Source organism: Acanthopagrus latus, chromosome 1 (genome assembly GCF_904848185.1).
Source record: "Acanthopagrus latus isolate v.2019 chromosome 1, fAcaLat1.1, whole genome shotgun sequence".
In the NCBI taxonomy this organism is placed as follows: Eukaryota; Metazoa; Chordata; class Actinopteri; order Spariformes; family Sparidae; genus Acanthopagrus; species Acanthopagrus latus.
This window is the reverse complement of record NC_051039.1, coordinates 3,081,316-3,099,447: the sequence shown is the minus strand read 5'-3', so window position 1 is coordinate 3,099,447 and position 18,132 is coordinate 3,081,316. Positions and strand designations below refer to the sequence as shown.

The window sequence follows — 18,132 nt, the reverse complement described above, 5'->3', positions numbered from 1 at the left end:
GCTCATGTCCGCACTGAGTCCAGACGACACTGAGAACAGGCCAGAGACGCTCCGGTTGTGAAGGTCCAGGATTAACACAGTGTCGGCCGACTGTAGACAGAACGCTGATACAGTTATACTGAGTGAGTGAGGGGAAAGAGACTATGACCGCACTCTTCCTCTCCGTGGTGAAACAGACAAATAGTTATGTTCAAAGTTTAGTGAGTTACAACCCATCATCATCATCTTGCTGTGCAAAGTCTGATGAAAGAGAAGGAAAGAAAAGGAGGAAGGAAAATTATCACTTCTTTCCTTTGCAAGGATAGCAGCTTAGTGCTAATTTACTTTGTGTTCCTCAGATTGTGGAGTTAGCTGGCAAGTTTGGCGTCACAAAGTTACACGTGTGCAAGTCATAAGCAAGTCTCAAGTCTTAACCTTCAAGTCTCAGGCAAGTTACTGCGATCAAAATCAAGTAAGTCATGTCATGGCTAAGGTCAAGCAAGTCACAAGAAGTTTGTATGAATGTATTCTTCATATCTGTAGACACAGTAAACTGAAGAGGGTTGTTAGTCAATGATATGATGTATGTGCATATTTGATCAATTTTACAATTTTATTTTTTCAAACCTATGAACACAAGAATAAGATTAGATTAATATCAGCCCTGGAACTGCACCATGCTGCACATCCTGACAGCTGAGAATATTACTCTCAGGTATTGTTCCCCCTCCACCTCTATAAAAGGAGGCTGAAAATCACAGGACACGTCTGTTCTGTCCTGAAATGTGTGTTTCTCTGCTATAGAACACATTCTACATCTCAGAGGCGACGTGTTTATACATACAGACACTTCTCCTTTCAAACAGAGCAGAGCTCCATGAGAAACAGCAGGAGAGACACAGACACAACACCTGAGGGAGAGTAAGTAGTTCTGGTCAGAGTCCATTTTGAATTCCACAACAAACAACTCCCTCTGTGGGTCCCAACAGCATGAAAATAATCTTCTCTTTTGATAGTGTTAGTGAGGTGTTGTCGTGCGGATGAAACCAGTTTGGTACCAGCAGGCCACACAACTGGTCTCTCACTCCACATCATGAAGTCTGCAGAGCAACAAACAAGCCATTTTTGGCATCTGATTCAAAATGCAGAGGAAGGAAATCTGCATCATAACCAGCTGCTCACAGTCTTGACCACACGGGGAACGTTTCTGTTCAAGACAACTTCTTTCTACAACATCAGAAAAAGTGTTTGATTCAACGATATCTAGAGCAAATGACTTTTGGATGTATTTCATTTCTGCTGAAGCCACACAGAGATGAGAGAAGCAGAAATGAGTTTAACAGCAGCAGCAGCTGGATTTGTTGTCTTCCTTCCTTCTATGCCTGTAACGTGTATCTACATTAACCCTGCAGGACTTGGTATAATTATTGGCAGGGGAGCGTTTCACCCAACTGACACTGAGAAGCAGTCAAAAGACTTCTGATCAATATTTAATGTATAATCAAAAAATATACATTTAACAAATAATACAGAACAGAACAAGGAAAAGTAGAAACAAATGCAATACAGAACAGAAGGGATGGAGAACAGTGATGGGTATGAAAATTAAGACAAATACTTATAATTAGCTGTGATAGTAATGTGGTATAAATAACTGGAAATAAAACCAATTGTGATACTAAAACTGGTAAAAAAGAGAAAAAAAGCAATTCAGTGAAAAGAAACAGTATGTACAGAAAAATAGCACTTTGTACTTGACTGGATCTTTGAGGAGATTTTTCTATCAGTAAAATACAATAGAATTAAATCACCTCATGCAAATCCATCCAATAGTTGTTAATACATGTTGCAAAAACACAAAAAGAGCTAAAGTCCGGGGATCTATAGTTTCTATCCTGACCGTTAATGTCACTAGAAAATCTTTTCATAGAAATCCATCGAGTAGATGTTGAGCTGTTTCAGTCTGGAAAGTCTAGACAGTCGTGGTCCAACCAAACGACTAGCGTTGCCATCTTGAGAGTGATACTGTTAGCATGGGTGGGAATGAAAAATGAAGAAACGGGAAGTCGAGAGATTCCTGTTGCCTTCAACGGTTTTGTTTGTTGACTGTACTGTACAGGCCAGATGGATCCTCCACAGTCTCTGGACCTCTGCTTCTAAGATGGCAAATGAAACAAAAATAAATCAAAAGATCTTGAGATGAAATTAACTGATTCAAATTCTTAGTGTTGACAGTAAAAATGAACAAAAAGAGGTTGTGTGTTTTACTGAGGATAATGTTCCTTCTGAGAAGAGCTGCTCACCTCGGGGCAGCACCTGCTCTGGTAAATCTGACAGCGGCGTACTCGACTCCTTCTTCTTCTTCTCCCTCCTCGTGTCTGTGGTGTCCGGCTGGTCTGATGTTGGAGTACACAGGATCTGTCTGGCTCGTAGAGAAGAGGACACTGGCATACTGGAGGTCATCCTGCTCCTCCGGATGATTGGGTCGACACAGCAAACACAACATTGTTTTTACATTTCATAACTGTGGCAATGTTGAACTTTGGTAGAACATCTTCACTCATCCTCTGTCCTTAACTTATCTGCTCTTATTGAAGATGAGAAGCAGTTATTCTGCAGTTCATCTCTGTTTGATATTGAAATGGTTTGACAAACATCTGTGGGTGAATCTCATTGTCGTTGTCACTTGATCCCTGCAGGAGTTTTTGATTCCACAAGAGGCAGCAGTGCAGCGTTACTCATGTCCTAAATGAGATGAAAAGCATCCATGGTACTCACAGGGAGTTTTCATTTCTCTCTGCACTCTAAACACAAGATGCACCAATTATATGTTAGTGTGTAACATGACTGCCATGTTTCTATCGGCGAGAAATGTGTCATACTTAATACTGTGTATTATCAGCCTTCTCATCAATGGGTGTCAATGAAGACAGTGCATATTTCTGGCAAGAAATGACAGAAAACAAGTTGCACATGAACATGGATCTATAATTAAGGTTTGATATGAAGTGAAATTAAATGTGAGATGACCATCATTATGTGTAAAAAAAATGTCTCTCATGTTTTATTTCTGCAATGTGCCTTTAATTTACCACCTTTGTGTCACCAGTTTCTTCAGTCTCCACAATGTTTGTATGCAGCCTCTTGTGGTCACAATGAGTATTACAGAAAGAGGCACTTGGAAAATGAAGCACCAGAAAAACAAAAATTCTCCCCTGCCCCTCTGGGCTTCTGTAGTGGTTTGAAGCCTGTTGACGTCAGATCGACACTGAGTGTTTCTCTGTCACAGTGTTTAAGTTGCACTTCATGATCGTGACTAAGAACCTGAGCAGGAATTTACACTGAAGTGTTTTAACTCTCACCTGTGTCCTGTTGTCTGGTTCATCTCCACGCTGAGGTGATTGCTTTGCAGCCCTGGATTTTCTGGTCAAAAGAATAAATTAATTACAAACAACTTAGTTTCAAAACTTACGGCTACATTTTCAGATATTTATGTTCACAGATATATTAATCTGATCTACTCACCTTATCAGGACGAAGAGAGCGAGCCCGATGATAGCCAGGATAACAACAGGTGTTGTTTTAATGACTGCTGATTTCCATAATCGTGGTGAAACTGTAAGAACATAAAAACCTTGTGGTTAGGGTAAAGCTTAACCCCCTAACTGGGGTCTCATATCATTAGTTTGTAACATTGCACTCATCAAGTTAATTGCAGAGATCTGGGAGCACAATGGAAACACTACAACGACAACAACAAAGTCCTAACAGGGCAAAATGAAGTAAAATCCTGAACAGTGCAGGTAAAACTGTAAAAGTGCTCAATCACAGCAAGAACAGCAGGTCACAGTGAAACAAGGAGGTCAGTCTAAAAATAGACAAATGTTTTTATACGACAGTATGAGTAATTATTGTAATAGCTTCTAAGTAAGTCTGATTGAGTCTGATTTAAAGACTGACCAGTGTACTCTCAATTTAAAAACATATCTGTTCAGAACAGTCGACTGCTTGGACTCCAATATTTATGCATATATCTGAGAACATACATACATCTATACATATATTAAATCATCATGTCGGAAACACACCTGTTAGCTGTAAGGTGGAGTTATGACGTCCTCTTCTGTTCTGGACTTCACAGGAATAATTCCCACTGTGTTCAGCTCTGATGTCAGTGATGGTGAAGATCTGTTCTGATGCTTTTGGTGAGTCTTCATTCTCCTTGTACCAGGTGTAACTAGCTGCTGGGTTAGCATCACTGCTACAGGTCAGAGTCACTGAACTGCCCTCCACTATCTCAGCAGAGGGACTCACTGACACAGAGGGAAGTCTTGGACCATCTGGAGGAGAACATGTATAGAGAGACAACTAATCAATATTAGTCAACATTTTATTTTAATTCCATTGTCAGTCTAAGTGACTTCCTAATGTTACTCACACTGGACATCGACTGATACAGACGAGGACATGATCTCTCCATACTGATTCTCAGACTTGCAGGAGTAGTTCCCTCTGTCCTCAGAGCTGATGGAGGAGAAATGATAGAAGCCTTCTGGTCCTTGAATCAGTGTTTGGTTCTCCTTGTACCAGGTGTAATTAGCTGCTGGGTTAGCATCACTGCTACAGGTCAGAGTCACTGAACTGCCCTCTACTATCTCAGCAGAGGGACTCACTGACACAGAGGGAAGTCTTGGAGCATCTGGAGGAGAAGTGGACAGATTTGTTAGGTTACTTTCATCCAGAAGAAAACTAGACAATGAACTGCAGGTTGGGGCCTCAAAGAAGGAGGAGAATGTCAGTTCTGCAGAGGCAAAAATTATCTTGTCAATCACTTGAACCCAAAGTATTCAGTCAATATCTGGGCAAATTTAAAACTTTGCAGTAAGGGCATGACAGGATGTTAGTTTACTAAGTAGTGAGAGATTTCTTATATATGTTATTATTGTGGAGTAAATTATTGTAAGGAAAAGAGTTTGTCTGGTGAAATGTTTCCATGAACAAATCTCATAACTCTGATGTGCAAAGCAGAGGAACTTTATATCCAACAACAAACACAAACACGTTTTGAGCAAGTCTGGAGATAAATACCATTGATATTAGCTTTAATGCTAGCATGTGTGATTTGGGATGGATGTGTGACTCACACTGAACATCTATGAACACAGATGAAGAGGTCTGTCCATGTTGGTTCTGAGCTTTGCAGGAGTAGTTCCCTCTGTCCTCAGAGCTGATGGAGGTGAGATAATAACTTCCTTCTGGACTTTGAAGCAGCTTGTAGTTCTCCCTGTACCAGGTGTAATTAGCTGCTGGGTTAGCATCACTGCTACAGGTCAGAGTCACTGAACTGCCCTCCACTATCTCAGCAGAGGGACTCACTGACACAGAGGGAAGTCTTGGAGCATCTGTTAAGATGAATACAGAATATTATCACTTGACAGAGCATTTTAAATACTTTATTTCATAGGAAGGTCAGGAGGTAAAAACAAGTATAAATCTGCTTCCATTGCTCAGTGAAGTACAGCAGGCGACTGACACTGGAACAGAAAGTGAAGTCTGATTGTTGTCGTGTTAAAATTAAAATCCAGAAGTGAAATGTTACACTTCCACAAAGTTGGGGTCCCCAAAAACTGGTCCCAAATGCAAGATGCTCACAGAGACAGGCAGGTAAAGGAACAAGAAGAATCCACAAAATTAAAGAGTTATACAGAATCACACAAACAAAACCCACAGCCAAGTTTGTATTACAGGCCTGACAACACAAAAAAACAAAGACTGTGACATTTAATCTCCTGTCCTGTGTTTCACTCACATTTCACATTAACATAGACGTATTCAGACGTCCTCCTCCCCAGCTGGTTCTCAGCTGTACAGTAATACTCTCCAGAGTCAGAGGACTGGATGGAGCTGAAGACAAGCTGTGGATCTTTACTGAGAGGTTGAAGGTCTGGATCTCCATTCTTCTTGTACCAGGTGTAATTAGCTGCTGGGTTAGCATCACTGCTACAGGTCAGAGTCACTGAACTGCCCTCCACTATCTCAGCAGAGGGACTCACTGACACAGAGGGAAGTCTTGGACCATCTGGAGGAGATGTGTGAACGTGTCTTATTTTTAGATATTACAAAAAATTGACAATTTAAAAGAAAAATGTCTTTGTTTCTTTTTGATTGTCTCCATTACCACAGCAGCTGTTCATGCTGTTGACTATAATGGGAACTGACATTAATAACAAGATTAATAAAAAAAAAACAACAACAGTCACTAACAAGCTGTTAGAAATGTTTACTTTCCAAAACCTTTACACATCGTTATCCATACTGTACATGCTGGTTGTGTTCAGGTCCTGTTTGCAGAGTCCTGACAGTGTGAATATTATTTCTAGTTGTAGCAGTTTAATTTTCTATACCGGCTGCATCTACAACTTTTAGAAGCCAGTGTGTCTGCACGTCTTTTTCCTGATACAGTGGATCAAACTCACAGACTGGAGGAGAGCCGTAGTTCTCATGTCCTTTCAAAGCACAAGAGATGATGTCTCCAGGATAAACCCGGCCTTTAAAAGAAGATGTCTCCACCCCTGTGACTTTCTGTCCGTTCTTGAACCAGACGTAGGAAAGACGAGCAGCTGGACTGCAGCTGCTGTGACACTTCAGCTCTGCCTCAGTATCAGACTGGTGGACTGTTATTCTGGTCACCTGCACCTGCAGAGCTGGATATGAGAACAAGAAACAATATTATTATCACTGGTTCTAACAGAAATCACTGATAGATGTACACACACAACAACACAACACTTACTATTCCTACAACTAGCAGTGAACATTAGTGCCAACACAACAGTAATTATTACACAAACTCATGATGATCCATCATTTTCAACATCTTCACTGTTTCTAAATGTACTATGTTGATGTTTTACATCAGTGTGTGTTCATCAGTACCTGTGACAGTCAGAGTTGTACCAGGTAAACTACTCCTCCACTCAGACCATCCTGTTTTGAATGTAAAGTGATACTGAGCTGAATCACTCTCTGTCAGGTCAGTGATTCTCAGAGTGGAGCGTCCTCTCTCTGATTCAAGGACCTGAACACGACCTGCAAACTGGGAGTCACTAAGGTCCTCAGGCTGTGAAGGACTCTGCCACTGATGAGAACGTTCAGGACTGAACCAGAATTTAGACCTGATGGTGTCGTAACTGCTGTAAGTACAAGAAATGTCCACTGATGATCCTTTGGAGGCACAGATGCTTCTGTCAGTGTAAATCACTCTGTAGCAGGGTCGATCATAGACACCTGAAAGATAAAACAAAGTTCTGATCATTTTTAAACCAGAGTTGATGAAGAGTCACAATGAAGGTCTCCATATTAAAATCCATGTAGTTATCAGACTCCATCAGATGGTGTTATGTTAGTGTAGTAAACTCACACACTGGAGGAGAGGGGAAATCCTCATGTCCTTCAACAGCACAGGAAAAACTGTCTGCATAATTAAAGTAGTTTGAATAAGTAGAAGATGTTTGTGATGGAATTTTCTGTCCATTTCTGTACCAGATGTAGGAAGAACGATCAGGTAGACGACAACTGCTGTGACACTTCAGCTCTCTCCAGCTAGAATGTGAGGATCCGCTCACCTTCACCTGGAGATCTGGATGTGAAGAAGGAACAAGAATGTTATTTTAGACAAACTGTTGACATACAAACACATTTATATTATTGTTCTTCAGATATTGAACATTTGGAAAGAATTAAAATATGAATGAAACTCTTACATGTGACAGTCAAAGTGACTCCAGGTTCACCAGTATATCTCCCACCTTCTTGGTCTGTAATGAATCTGAACTTGTACTCAGCTGAGTCGCTCTCTCTCAGGTCTCTGATTCTCAGTCTGCAGTCGTTGTTACCACAGATATGCTGCACGCGACCTGAATACTCTGGGTCTGTTCTCAGATCCGTAAAAACACCATTACTCACTTTTGTGAACCAGAATCTATTCTCAACTCTCTGTACAGTAGATGGGTATCTGTAGGTGCAGCTCATGTCCACTGTTGATCCTTTGAAGGCACAGATCTCAGTAGAGCTGTAAGTCACTCCCCAGTCATCCTGACCCTGTATCACTGTAATCATAACAACAAAGATAATTCTCGTTTTTTTTTACTGTTCTAGAACTCAACTGAAGAACACTTGCAAAACTTTAACTTGTCTCTAGTTGTTGACTTGACTTTGATAACTTATTGTAAATGGTTGCTGTAGTAGCTCTATAGTTTCTCCATGAGGGACATGAAGGGATGAACAGAATTTGTTGGACTAGTGTAACACATCCCAGAATGACTTCCAATACACACAGAAATAGGTGTGATTAAAGTCCACAGTGAGACTTCACTCAACAAGATGAAGGGGAAGTGCGTTCACACTGATTTGCATGTCTCATCTGACTTCCCCTCACTTCCTTAGGTAAATGTTACTTCCTCGCTAAAGAAGTGCAGGTCAAAGCTAAGAACATAGTTATCTAAGAATGATTAAATCAATTCAATCTTCTTCACCTTGGGTTGCTCTGACTGTAAATACCTGTAGTGCAACTCTGCAACATAAATGTAGACATACAGTACCTGGTACAGTGAGGAGAAGGACGACTAATCCACTCGCTGCTGCAGGTAAACTCATAGCTGCTCCTCTCATCTGTCTGTGTGGCTTCAGAGTCAATCAGATGCCTGCAGGTAAATAAAGTCCAGGAGCAGTATTAGCAGTACAAGACTCTAACCTCACGAGGAAGGAGACTGTCTTGATAACTTGTCTGTTGTGCTCTGAAAGCAGTAGACAGAAGTGGAGTTGTTAAAAACACAACCAACCTTCTTCCTCTTCACATCATTTACACACATGATGAGCCAGGTGTCAGGAGATTTAACTTGTTTTCTTGTTTTTGCAAACAATGAACTTCTTCAAGTAAATGTTCACACAAAAATGTAAAATTCGGTTGTTATCTCCTCAGCCTCATACTGATGTCAAGCTTGTGCTTCCATCAGCAGCTACAGTGAAGATTCAGGCTTATAAAAGGTGTGACAGCCTTCTGACAGTTTGACACGTCACTTCACAACTTAAGTGCATGTTGACACACAAAAAACTTCCTTTACACCATGATGTCTGTTTTTCTATAAGCAGTGGCAGCCTGACTGGTGTGTTCTGTGCTGCCTCACACGGGGAACCATTGTGTGTTACTCATGGAGCATTAAAAGGTGATCTAATGTAAATTGGATAATATTATTCATTATAATTATCCCTGTGTATGTGTGTGTGTGTCAGTTTTGAGACCATTGCTGGGTGTTTTTGTGTCTCTGTCTTTCTGTGGACAGACTTTGTCATCACACTATCGTCATAATCGTACAAGATGCAGCAACACAACTTTAGGTGTGGAGTTGAGATCAAAATGAAGGTTGAGTTCAAAGATAGATGTGGGCCAAACACCTGAAGAAGAGGAAGTTTCAATCATCAGTCAACTCTTTAAGACATCACATTAAGAGATGTTTAACATTGTCTTAACAGGTCATCTTGCAGTTATGCTCTGAAATATGAAATAAATCTGGCACAGTTCATCAATCAATCAGTTAATTCAGTAAGTATGATACTTTATCGATCTCTAGGGTAAAATAAACATGTTACAAAAGCACAAAAGGTCAGGAAAAACAACCCAATCACACAAATATGTTGAAAAGTTTTTTAAGTTATATCTGCACTGTTTGTTACTTTAGGTACAATTTAAAATGTTATTATGTAGCAACACTGTCCCAAAGGACTGATACAGTTTAGGCAAGAACACCTGTTAGGGTTTCATGCTTACAAATGCTGAAACGTCACCACATTACCTTTCATTTCATGATATGAAAGTTAGCTCATAAACAGGTAATATGAACATGATATGACACATTTTGTAGAGATGTTGATACAGTACGTACGACACAAATTGATGGATATTGGTAGTTTTCAGAAACATACATTTTTTTTATGCTGTTGACTGGCCTGCAAGAAAACAGATAAGAACTCTAAAAGTAACATATACCCCCCCGGCAAAGAAAACCAACACGATGTGATGTAACATTAGCTAGCTACTGAGACATCAGTGATCTAGTAGCTATTGTTTAAAGCTGGTGATAGAGAGAAGGTAATTAATACATTAAAACAGCCAAAAGCTCTATTAACCCTCGGGTTTGAAGTGTGCCTCAGAAAAAAAGAACCAGTTTGCAGAGATCTTTGTCGTACTCCTCTGTCCCAACAAGAGTCAGGACACACGAGGTGTCATTTAGCTCAGCTGGTAGAGCAGGCGTCACATGTACAGAGGCTTAGTTCTGGTGGCACTGGCACCTAGTGCAGCGGACTCGGGCTCAACTCATGGCTGGGAGCCCTGAACACTCTTGTATGTTTAGTTCATGATTCTGAGCTTCTCTAAGATATATGATTGTCTCTATTGCATATTCCTGCTATAATACAAATGTTTTGAAGAAACACAAATATCAGACTATAAATGCAGGTCAGCGGGTTTTGTTGACGGTGCTGTACAACGCAGCTGGATCCTCTGCAGCTCCCTGACCTCTGGCTCTAAGAAGAAGAAAAGATATTGTATGAAATGAAACAATTCTCATCTCAACAGTGATAATAATAAAGACAGATGAAGGAGAATGCAAAAGCAATGAGTGCATTTCAAAGTGAAGTCATTTTAATATTGCAGAGTGTTCCTGTATGAAGAGCTGCTCACCTTGGGGCGGTACTGGCACTGTTAAATCTGACAGCAGCGTACTCGACTTCCTGTTGCTCCACGTGTCTTCGAGGCTGAGCTGGTCTGATGTTTGAGGATAGATTATCTGCCTGGTTGTTGGAGAAGTGGACGCTGGCGTAATGAAAGTCGTCCTGCTCCTCCGACTCTCCCTGGTCAGGTAGATGTAAACAGAATTACTTTCAGCTACATATTTTATACGAGTCTTTCATTTGAACAGTGCATTCTTGCAGTGGATTGAAACCAGGAATAAAACAGCTGAAGCTGAAGCAGTTCTGGTAATAATGGACCTAATATCTCTGTTGTCAGAAGTGCAACATGAAGTCCTCCTCTGTCAGATGAGTTCTCTAGAAATGTCATGATTCCTGTTTGTTTGTTCTTGTATCTGGTTTTTGTTTTTTTGTAGTTGATTCATGTCTTTATATCATGTCTTGTTGTGTCCCGTGTTTTGTTTTTCCATGTCTTGTGTCTTATGTTTTGATTTTCCATGCCCTCATGTGTCCTTTAAGTTTCTCCTATGTTCTCCCCTCTGGCTCCCTCTGTTTTTGTTCCCTTCATTTTTTCTCATGTGCTCCTCCCCCTCGTTACCTCACCTGGCATCCTCCCTCCTCTCTCTTCACCTGTTCCTCGTCATGTCATTAGTGTCTGTGTATTTAGTCCCTGTGTTCCCCTCACTCCCTGTCCGGTCATTGTTTGCCTTGGTTGGACTCTGTCTTTGGTTGTCCATGCTCTTCCAGACTCTTCCCCCCGTTTTGTCTGCTTTTGATTTTTGGAATCAGCTTTAAAATAAAGATCTTTTTTTTTTGTTCCCCTTTATCCTTGCCTCCCATGTGTAACTGCATTTGGGTCCACCTCCCCTTTCCATAGTTTTCCCCTTTAAACCCCCAACCTGACAGAATGACCAGACCAAGAATGAACCCAGCAGACTACAGCCTACAGCTTTGTAGGCTGGGGGACAGACTGTTGGAGGTTGTGAGTGGCGAGGCTGTTTTGATGAAGAACTGTTTATTAGGCCTTGGTTGAAGGCAATCCCATGTGTCGCACATTTTAAAGCAGAGCTGGTCAGAAAGGCCTTGGTTGCTTCAGCCACAGCCAAGCTACCAGCTTCAGCCCCAGCCTCAGCTCCAGCCTCAGCTAAAATGTCTCCTTTCTGGGAACCCGCCTGGCCTACAAAGTGCCCTCACCAAGAAAGCAACGAGACCGTCCACATCTTGGCTCCCTCAAGTCAGGCTCAGGGGCCTCAGCCCATGCCTCAGCTCCAGCCACAGACGAGCTCCCAGCCCAGGCCGCAGCCACAGCCGAGCTACCAGCCCAAACCCACGCTGCAGCCACAGCCTGACTACCAACCCAGGCCTCAGTCTCAACCCCAGTACCTGCCAGTGGCCCTCAGTCGGCGGCCCGGCCGACACCTGCCAGTGGCCCTCAGTCAGCGGCCCGGCCGACACCTGCCAGTGGCCCTTAGTCGGCCTCCACCTTGGCCGAGGCCTGTTCCTGCACATAGGTCGGAGGCCCATCTGAGGCCTGTTCCTTCTCCTCAGTTGGAGGTCCGGCCGAGTCCCATGCTAAGTCCAGTTCCTGTTCCTCCCTCACCTGGCATCCTCCATCCTCTCTCCTCACCTGTTCCTCGTCATGTCATTAGTGTCTGTGTATTTAGTCTCTGTGTTCCCCTCACTCCCTGTCCGGTCATTGTTTGCCTTGTTTGCACTCTGTCTTTGGTTGTCCATGCTCCTGTCCATGCTCTTCCTGACTAGTATGTTTGGATTTTTATTTTTTGCATTTTGATTTGAACTTTGCTATTTGGTTTGTACTTTGTCTTGCTTTCTTTTAGTTGCTACTTTGCGTTGCTGTTTTTGGTTGCTACTTTGCCTCTTGCCCCCGTTTTGTCTGCTTTTGATTTTTGGAATCAGCTTTAAAATAAAGCTTGTTTTTTTGTTCCCCTTTATCCTTGCCTCCCGTGTGTAACTGCGTTTGGGTCCACCTCCCCTCTCCATAGTTTTACGCTTTAAACCCCCAACCTGACAAGAAAACCTTAAAGACACTGAGTGACTCAGCAGTATGAATAAACAGGAGTCAGTCTGGGTTTTATTTCTTCTAGAGTTAAATACATAACTGTCCTCACCTGTTCCCTGTCATCTGGTCTCTCTTCAGCCTCAGTAGATTCCCTGGAAGCCCTCTTTTTCCTGGTAAGAAGAGTTAATTAAAACATAAACAATAGTAAATTGCAGTGATTGAACATTCAGTAAAACAGAACTGCTCACCTGATCCACAGGAAGACAGAGAGGGATATGATAGCCAGGAGAACGACAGTGATTGTTCCAGCAGCCATTGATTTCCCTGATACTGAGAAATGGTGATCAAAAGAAAACAGTTAATCAGTGTTACAGCATGTTTTATTCTATTGGTTCAACAGAGTGATGATAAAACTAGGAAATAAACTTTTTGACTTTATATGCATGTGTGCATATAAAATCAATGAATGTCCTGCTCTGTATAGTTGGACTATCTGTCAGGCTGTGGATATATGTAGTATAGTATTATAGTACATGACTTAGAAATTTTGTTGAAAAATAATGTACTAATGATGTAGTTCAAGTTAAAACAACCATGCCATGTTTCACTGCTGTAAATGTACAAGAGTAAAATGAGTATGTCAGAGCTTTTCTCATCATCAGTTTTGGCAGTCACGCTCTAAAGAAGCCAGTGGTACAGTGTCATCCATCCATCCATCCATCCATCCATCCATTTTCTTCCGCTTATCCGGGGCCGGTTCGCGGGGGCAGCTGCCTGAGCAGGGACATCCAGACTTCCCTCACCCCGGCCACTCTCCCTAGCTCCTCCTGGAGGATCCCAAGGCGTTCCCAGGCCAGCCGAGGGCCATAGTCACTCCAGCGTGTCCTGGGTCTTCCTCGGGATCTCCTCCCAATGGGGCATGCCAGGAACACCTCCCGAGGGAGGTGTCCAGGGGGCATACAGATGCCCGAGCCACATCAGCTGGCTCCTCTCGATGTGGAGGAGCAGCGGCTCTACTCCAAGCTCCTCCCGGGTGACAGAGCTCCTCACCCTATCTCTAAGGGAGCACCCCGCCACCCTGCGGAGGAAACTCATTTCGGGCGCTTGTATCCGGGATCTTATTATTTCGGTCGTGACCCAAAGTTCATAACCATAGGTAAAGGTAGGAATGTAGACTGACCGATAAATTGAGAGCTTCGCCTTTTGGCTCAGCTCTCTCTTCACTACGACAGACCGATACAACAACCGCATTACTGCGGCTGCTGCACCGATCCGCCTGTCGATCTCACGCTCCATCCTTCCCTCACTCGTGAACAAGACCCAAAGATACTTGAACTCCTCCACTTGAGGCAAGAACTCTCCCCCAACCCGGAGGGAGCAAGCCACCTTTTTCCGGTCGAGAACCATGGCCTCAGACTTGGAGGTGCTGATTCTCATCCCAGCTGCTTCGCACTCGGCTGCAAACCGCCCCAGAACATGCTGGAGGTCCTGGCTCGACAGAGCCAACAAGACAACATCGTCCGCAAAAGGCAGAGATGAAATCCAGTGGCTCCCGAACCGGACCCCCTCGGGCCCTGACTGCACCAAGAAATTCTGTCCATAAAAATAATGAACAGAACCGGTGACAAAGGGCAGCCCTGCCGGAGTCCAACATGCACCGGGAACAGGTCTGACTTACTGCCGGCAATGCGAACCAGACTCTTGCTCCGGTCGTACAGGGACCATACAGCCCTTAGCAGAGGGCCTCTGACCCCGTACTCCCAGAGCACCTCCCACGGAATGCCACGAGGGACACGGGCGAATGCTTTCTCCAAGTCCACAAAACACATGTGGACTGGTAAGGCAAACTCCCATGAACCCTCGAGCACCCTGCAGAGGGTACAGAGCTGGTCTAGTGTTCCACAGCCAAGACGAAAACCGCATTGTTCCTCCTGAATCTGAGGTTTGACTATTGGTCGAATTCTCCTCTCCAGTACCCTGGAGTAGACTTTCCCAGGGAGGCTGAGGAGTGTGATCCCCCGATAGGTGGAACACACCCTCCACCCTCCCCCTTTTTGAATAGCGGGACCACCACCCCAGTCTGCCAGTCCAGAGGCACTGTCCCCGACTGCCTTGCGATGCTGCAGAGATGTGTCAGCCAAGACAGCCCCACAACATCCAGAGACTTGAGGTACTCAGGGCAGATCTCATCCACCCCCGGTGCTTTGCCACTGAGGAGCTTCCCAGCTACCTCAGTGACTTGATAGGTGATGAATGAATCCACCTCTGAGTCCCCAGCCCCTGCTTCCTCTATGGAAGGTGTGTCAGTGGGATTGAGGAGATCCTCGAGGTATTCCTTCCACTGCCCGACAATATCCCCAGTCGAGGTCAACAGCTCCCCACCTCCACCATAAACAGTGTTAGTGGAGACCTGCTTCCCCCTCCTGAGGCGCCGGATGGTTTGCCAAGAATTTCCTCGAGGCTGACCGGTAGTCCTCCTCCATAGCCTCCTCGAACTTTTCCCAGACCCAAGTTTTTGCTTCCATGACCACCCATGCCGCAGCACGCTTGGCCTGCCGCTACCAGTCAGCTGCCTCAGGAGTCCCCCGAGCAGTGTCATCTGCGTACAACAATACACCATCCTAACAAACCAATAACTGGGCGGTTTTCAATCCTGGACTCATCATTAATATTCTATCCACATGTATTATGAGCAGGAGAGATCACAAGACAAAAGCGAACAGCCACACTGGATGTGTTTGGCAGGAGCTCAACAATAAAGACAAACTTTCACTCTGAGTGCTCAGGGAGTTAAAACTCTCAAGAAACAATAACTGTACTCAAAACTGCTGCAAGACACCAACAGAAACATCAGAGAACACGTCCTTTAACATTTTCGAGGCTGACACATGTACACAAGATAATTGTATTCCTTAAACTCTTAACACTGTTTGAACTGAAAGATACAATCTGATGTCATCTCCCAGATAACTGGAACACACTCCTTTTCCATGCCTCCTAACCTGAAGATGTGGCTGTCAGAGTGCTTTTTCTCCTACAGCATCCCAAAGTGAGGTCAACAATTTTCTCCTCTTACTGAAAATGCTCAGGCTGATACATTCCTTGTTTTTTTACTTTAAGAAAGATTCATTCTTATGCTTTGTCAAATAAAAAAACAAGATAATTTTCCATACTATCGACTAAGTATATCATCTGTACTACCATCAAAAATGTACCTGCCACAACAGTCAGATGTACGGTGGTTGTATTTCTTCCTCTTCTGCTCTGGGCTTCACAGGAATAATTCCCACTGTGTTCAGTTCTGAAGTCAGTGATGGTGAAGATCTGTCCTGATGCTTTTGGTGAGTCTTCATTCTCCTTGTACCAGGTGAAATTAGCTGCTGGGTTAGCATCACTGCTACAGGTCAGAGTCACTGAACTGCCCTCCACTATCTCAGCAGAGGGACTCACTGACACAGAGGGAAGTCTTGGACCATCTGGAGGAGAATTAAACAGACTCATGTCATTCATATCAGATGATCCTGCAGATTTGCCCTCTACCGCATCTGCAGGATCCGGGCTTTCCTCACAAAAGATGCAATGCAACTCCTGGTCCAATCGCTGGTCATCTCCTGCCTGGACTAATGAAACTCGTTGTTGGCTGGACTCCCAGCCTCCGCAACTAAATTGTTGCAACGTATCAAGAATCTCCCATGTGACCCCCCTCCTCTGTGACCTCCACTGTCTTCCTGTTACGGATCGCATCTGATTCAAGACAATGGTGCTGGCCTTCAAGGCCAACTGGACCCGTCTACCCCCAAACACTGGTCAGAACACACGCACCTGTATGTTGCTATCCTTAGCACTGAACTCATAGCACTTACGTAATTAGATATCCTCGATGAATAGCAGCTACGATGCTCCCATGAGAGCTTATATTTATTTTCTGTTTTTAATTTTTTACTTTATCTATAGTGATATGTTGTGGTCTCTGTCTTGTGACAAACACACTTATTGTAAGTGGCTTTTGACAAAAGCGTCTGCTAAATGTCCTTAATGTAAATGTATGATGGCTTTGTAACATTAACATTTTGGATTCAACTTAAACAAACAGACCACAGTTAACAGTAAATTCACATTATGTCTCTGGAGATATGTGTGTAAACATGTGAAGCAGGTTCACTGTGGCTACAAGTCATATGTCTCGTAACGCTGAGTCAGCAGGACATCAGAGTTACTTATATTTTGTACTCACACTGGACATCGACTGATACAGACGAGGACATGATCTCTCCATACTCATTCTCTGACTTGCAGGAGTAGTTCCCTCTGTCCTCAGAGTTGATGGAGGAGAAATGATAGATGCCTTCTGTTCCTTGAATCAGTTTTTGTTTCTTCTTGTACCAGGTGTAATTAGCTGCTGGGTTAGCATCACTGCTACAGGTCAGAGTCACTGAACTGCCCTCCACTATCTCAGCAGAGGGACTCACTGACACAGAGGGAAGACTTGGACCATCTGGAGGAGAAAACAGGAACATACTTTACATTTAATTTGAAGATACAGATTAGGTTTCTCAGTGAAAATGGATATTTGAATGTTCATTAAATATGATTGTGGTTAGCACAAGCTACAAAATCAATATATGTTGTATTTCCTTTGCCGCAGTCAGAGCTTCCTCTACATTTGTGTCCTCCAGTGAATTCATGGTACAAATTGATGATGTTGGTTCTGTAATTTAATCACTTTCTGCAACACTCAAAAGTTAGCATGTGATCAAATCCAGGCAGTAATTTTGTTTTCATGTACCTGGTGAAACAAACTACTAATATATGAACATCACTCCTCAGAGACAGAGTTGATAACAGGACTCTGGACACATTACATGTTGGATGTGTATTTATGTGTGGCAGCATCTGAAACTTTAGAGGTGGTTTTCTGGATCAATGAACATCTGTGCAGATCTGGAAACAGTTTGTAAATCAAACATCATTTCATCATCTACTGTAGCTGCTCAGTGAACAACAGCAGCAGACTGTGAAGGTGAAACAGGCAGAGCTGGAGAAAGTGCACCATCAGCAAAACACCTGACTGGGTAACAAACTTTTTAAAGGTTGTCAGTAATTGATATAAATCAGCTGCTATTTACTCACATTTCACATCAATAGAGATGTAATCAGACGTCCTCCCCCACAGCTGGTTCTCATCTGTACAGTAATACTCTCCAGAGTCAGAGGACTGGATGGAGCTGAAGTGAAGCTGTATTGCGTTACTGAGAGGATGACGGTCAGAATTTCCATTGTTCTTGTACCAGGTGTATTCAGCTGCTGGGTTAGCATCACTGCTACAGGTCAGAGTCACTGAACTGCCCTCCACTATCTCAGCAGAGGGACTCACTGACACAGAGGGG

At 43.3% G+C, this 18,132-nt stretch overlaps 2 protein-coding genes across 3 annotated transcripts in view; both read right to left on the bottom strand.

The window, feature by feature from the left end:
* Nucleotides 1-129: 129 nt before the first annotated feature.
* Nucleotides 130-8,687, bottom strand: LOC119018969 (B-cell receptor CD22-like). 2 transcript variants are annotated; one of them, XM_037097079.1, is made up of 13 exons: nucleotides 8,580-8,687; nucleotides 7,743-8,087; nucleotides 7,400-7,618; nucleotides 6,916-7,266; nucleotides 6,456-6,683; nucleotides 5,789-6,058; nucleotides 5,124-5,381; nucleotides 4,418-4,678; nucleotides 4,068-4,319; nucleotides 3,505-3,595; nucleotides 3,342-3,402; nucleotides 2,283-2,449; nucleotides 130-2,135 (listed from the first exon to the last, which is right to left on the bottom strand). In XM_037097079.1, the coding sequence occupies exons 1-13, from the start codon at nucleotides 8,647-8,649 to the stop codon at nucleotides 2,066-2,068; spliced, it is 2,643 nt and encodes an 880-aa protein (XP_036952974.1). In that variant the 5' UTR covers nucleotides 8,650-8,687; the 3' UTR covers nucleotides 130-2,065. The 2 variants fall into 2 exon arrangements, with proteins under 2 accessions (XP_036952974.1, XP_036952979.1); XM_037097084.1 differs by lacking the exon at nucleotides 5,789-6,058.
* A 981-nt stretch (nucleotides 8,688-9,668) lies between these two features.
* The window catches only part of LOC119025254 (B-cell receptor CD22-like), a 49,890-nt gene continuing 41,426 nt past the window's right edge, over nucleotides 9,669-18,132 (bottom strand). The window contains exons 14-19 of the mRNA XM_037108675.1: nucleotides 17,876-18,101; nucleotides 15,961-16,221; nucleotides 12,994-13,075; nucleotides 12,855-12,915; nucleotides 10,718-10,887; nucleotides 9,669-10,560 (exon numbers count right to left, since the gene is read on the bottom strand). Coding sequence (XP_036964570.1) covers nucleotides 10,494-10,560; nucleotides 10,718-10,887; nucleotides 12,855-12,915; nucleotides 12,994-13,075; nucleotides 15,961-16,221; nucleotides 17,876-18,101 — 867 coding nt within the window. The 3' untranslated portion in view covers nucleotides 9,669-10,493. The remainder of the gene's footprint in view (nucleotides 10,561-10,717; nucleotides 10,888-12,854; nucleotides 12,916-12,993; nucleotides 13,076-15,960; nucleotides 16,222-17,875; nucleotides 18,102-18,132) is intronic.

Bases quoted from the DNA above. Each gene is read 5' to 3' on its own strand.
- LOC119018969 (XM_037097079.1), bottom strand. From the start codon at position 8,649: ATGAGAGGAGCAGCTATGAGTTTACCTGCAGCAGCGAGTGGATTAGTC. The intron at 4,679-5,123 runs GTGAGTCACACA...CTTCTCCTCCAG, and splicing joins TGTGTTCATAGATGTTCAGT to ATGCTCCAAGACTTCCCTCT. The intron at 3,403-3,504 runs GTGAGTAGATCA...TCTTTTGACCAG, and splicing joins GCTCTCTTCGTCCTGATAAG to AAAATCCAGGGCTGCAAAGC.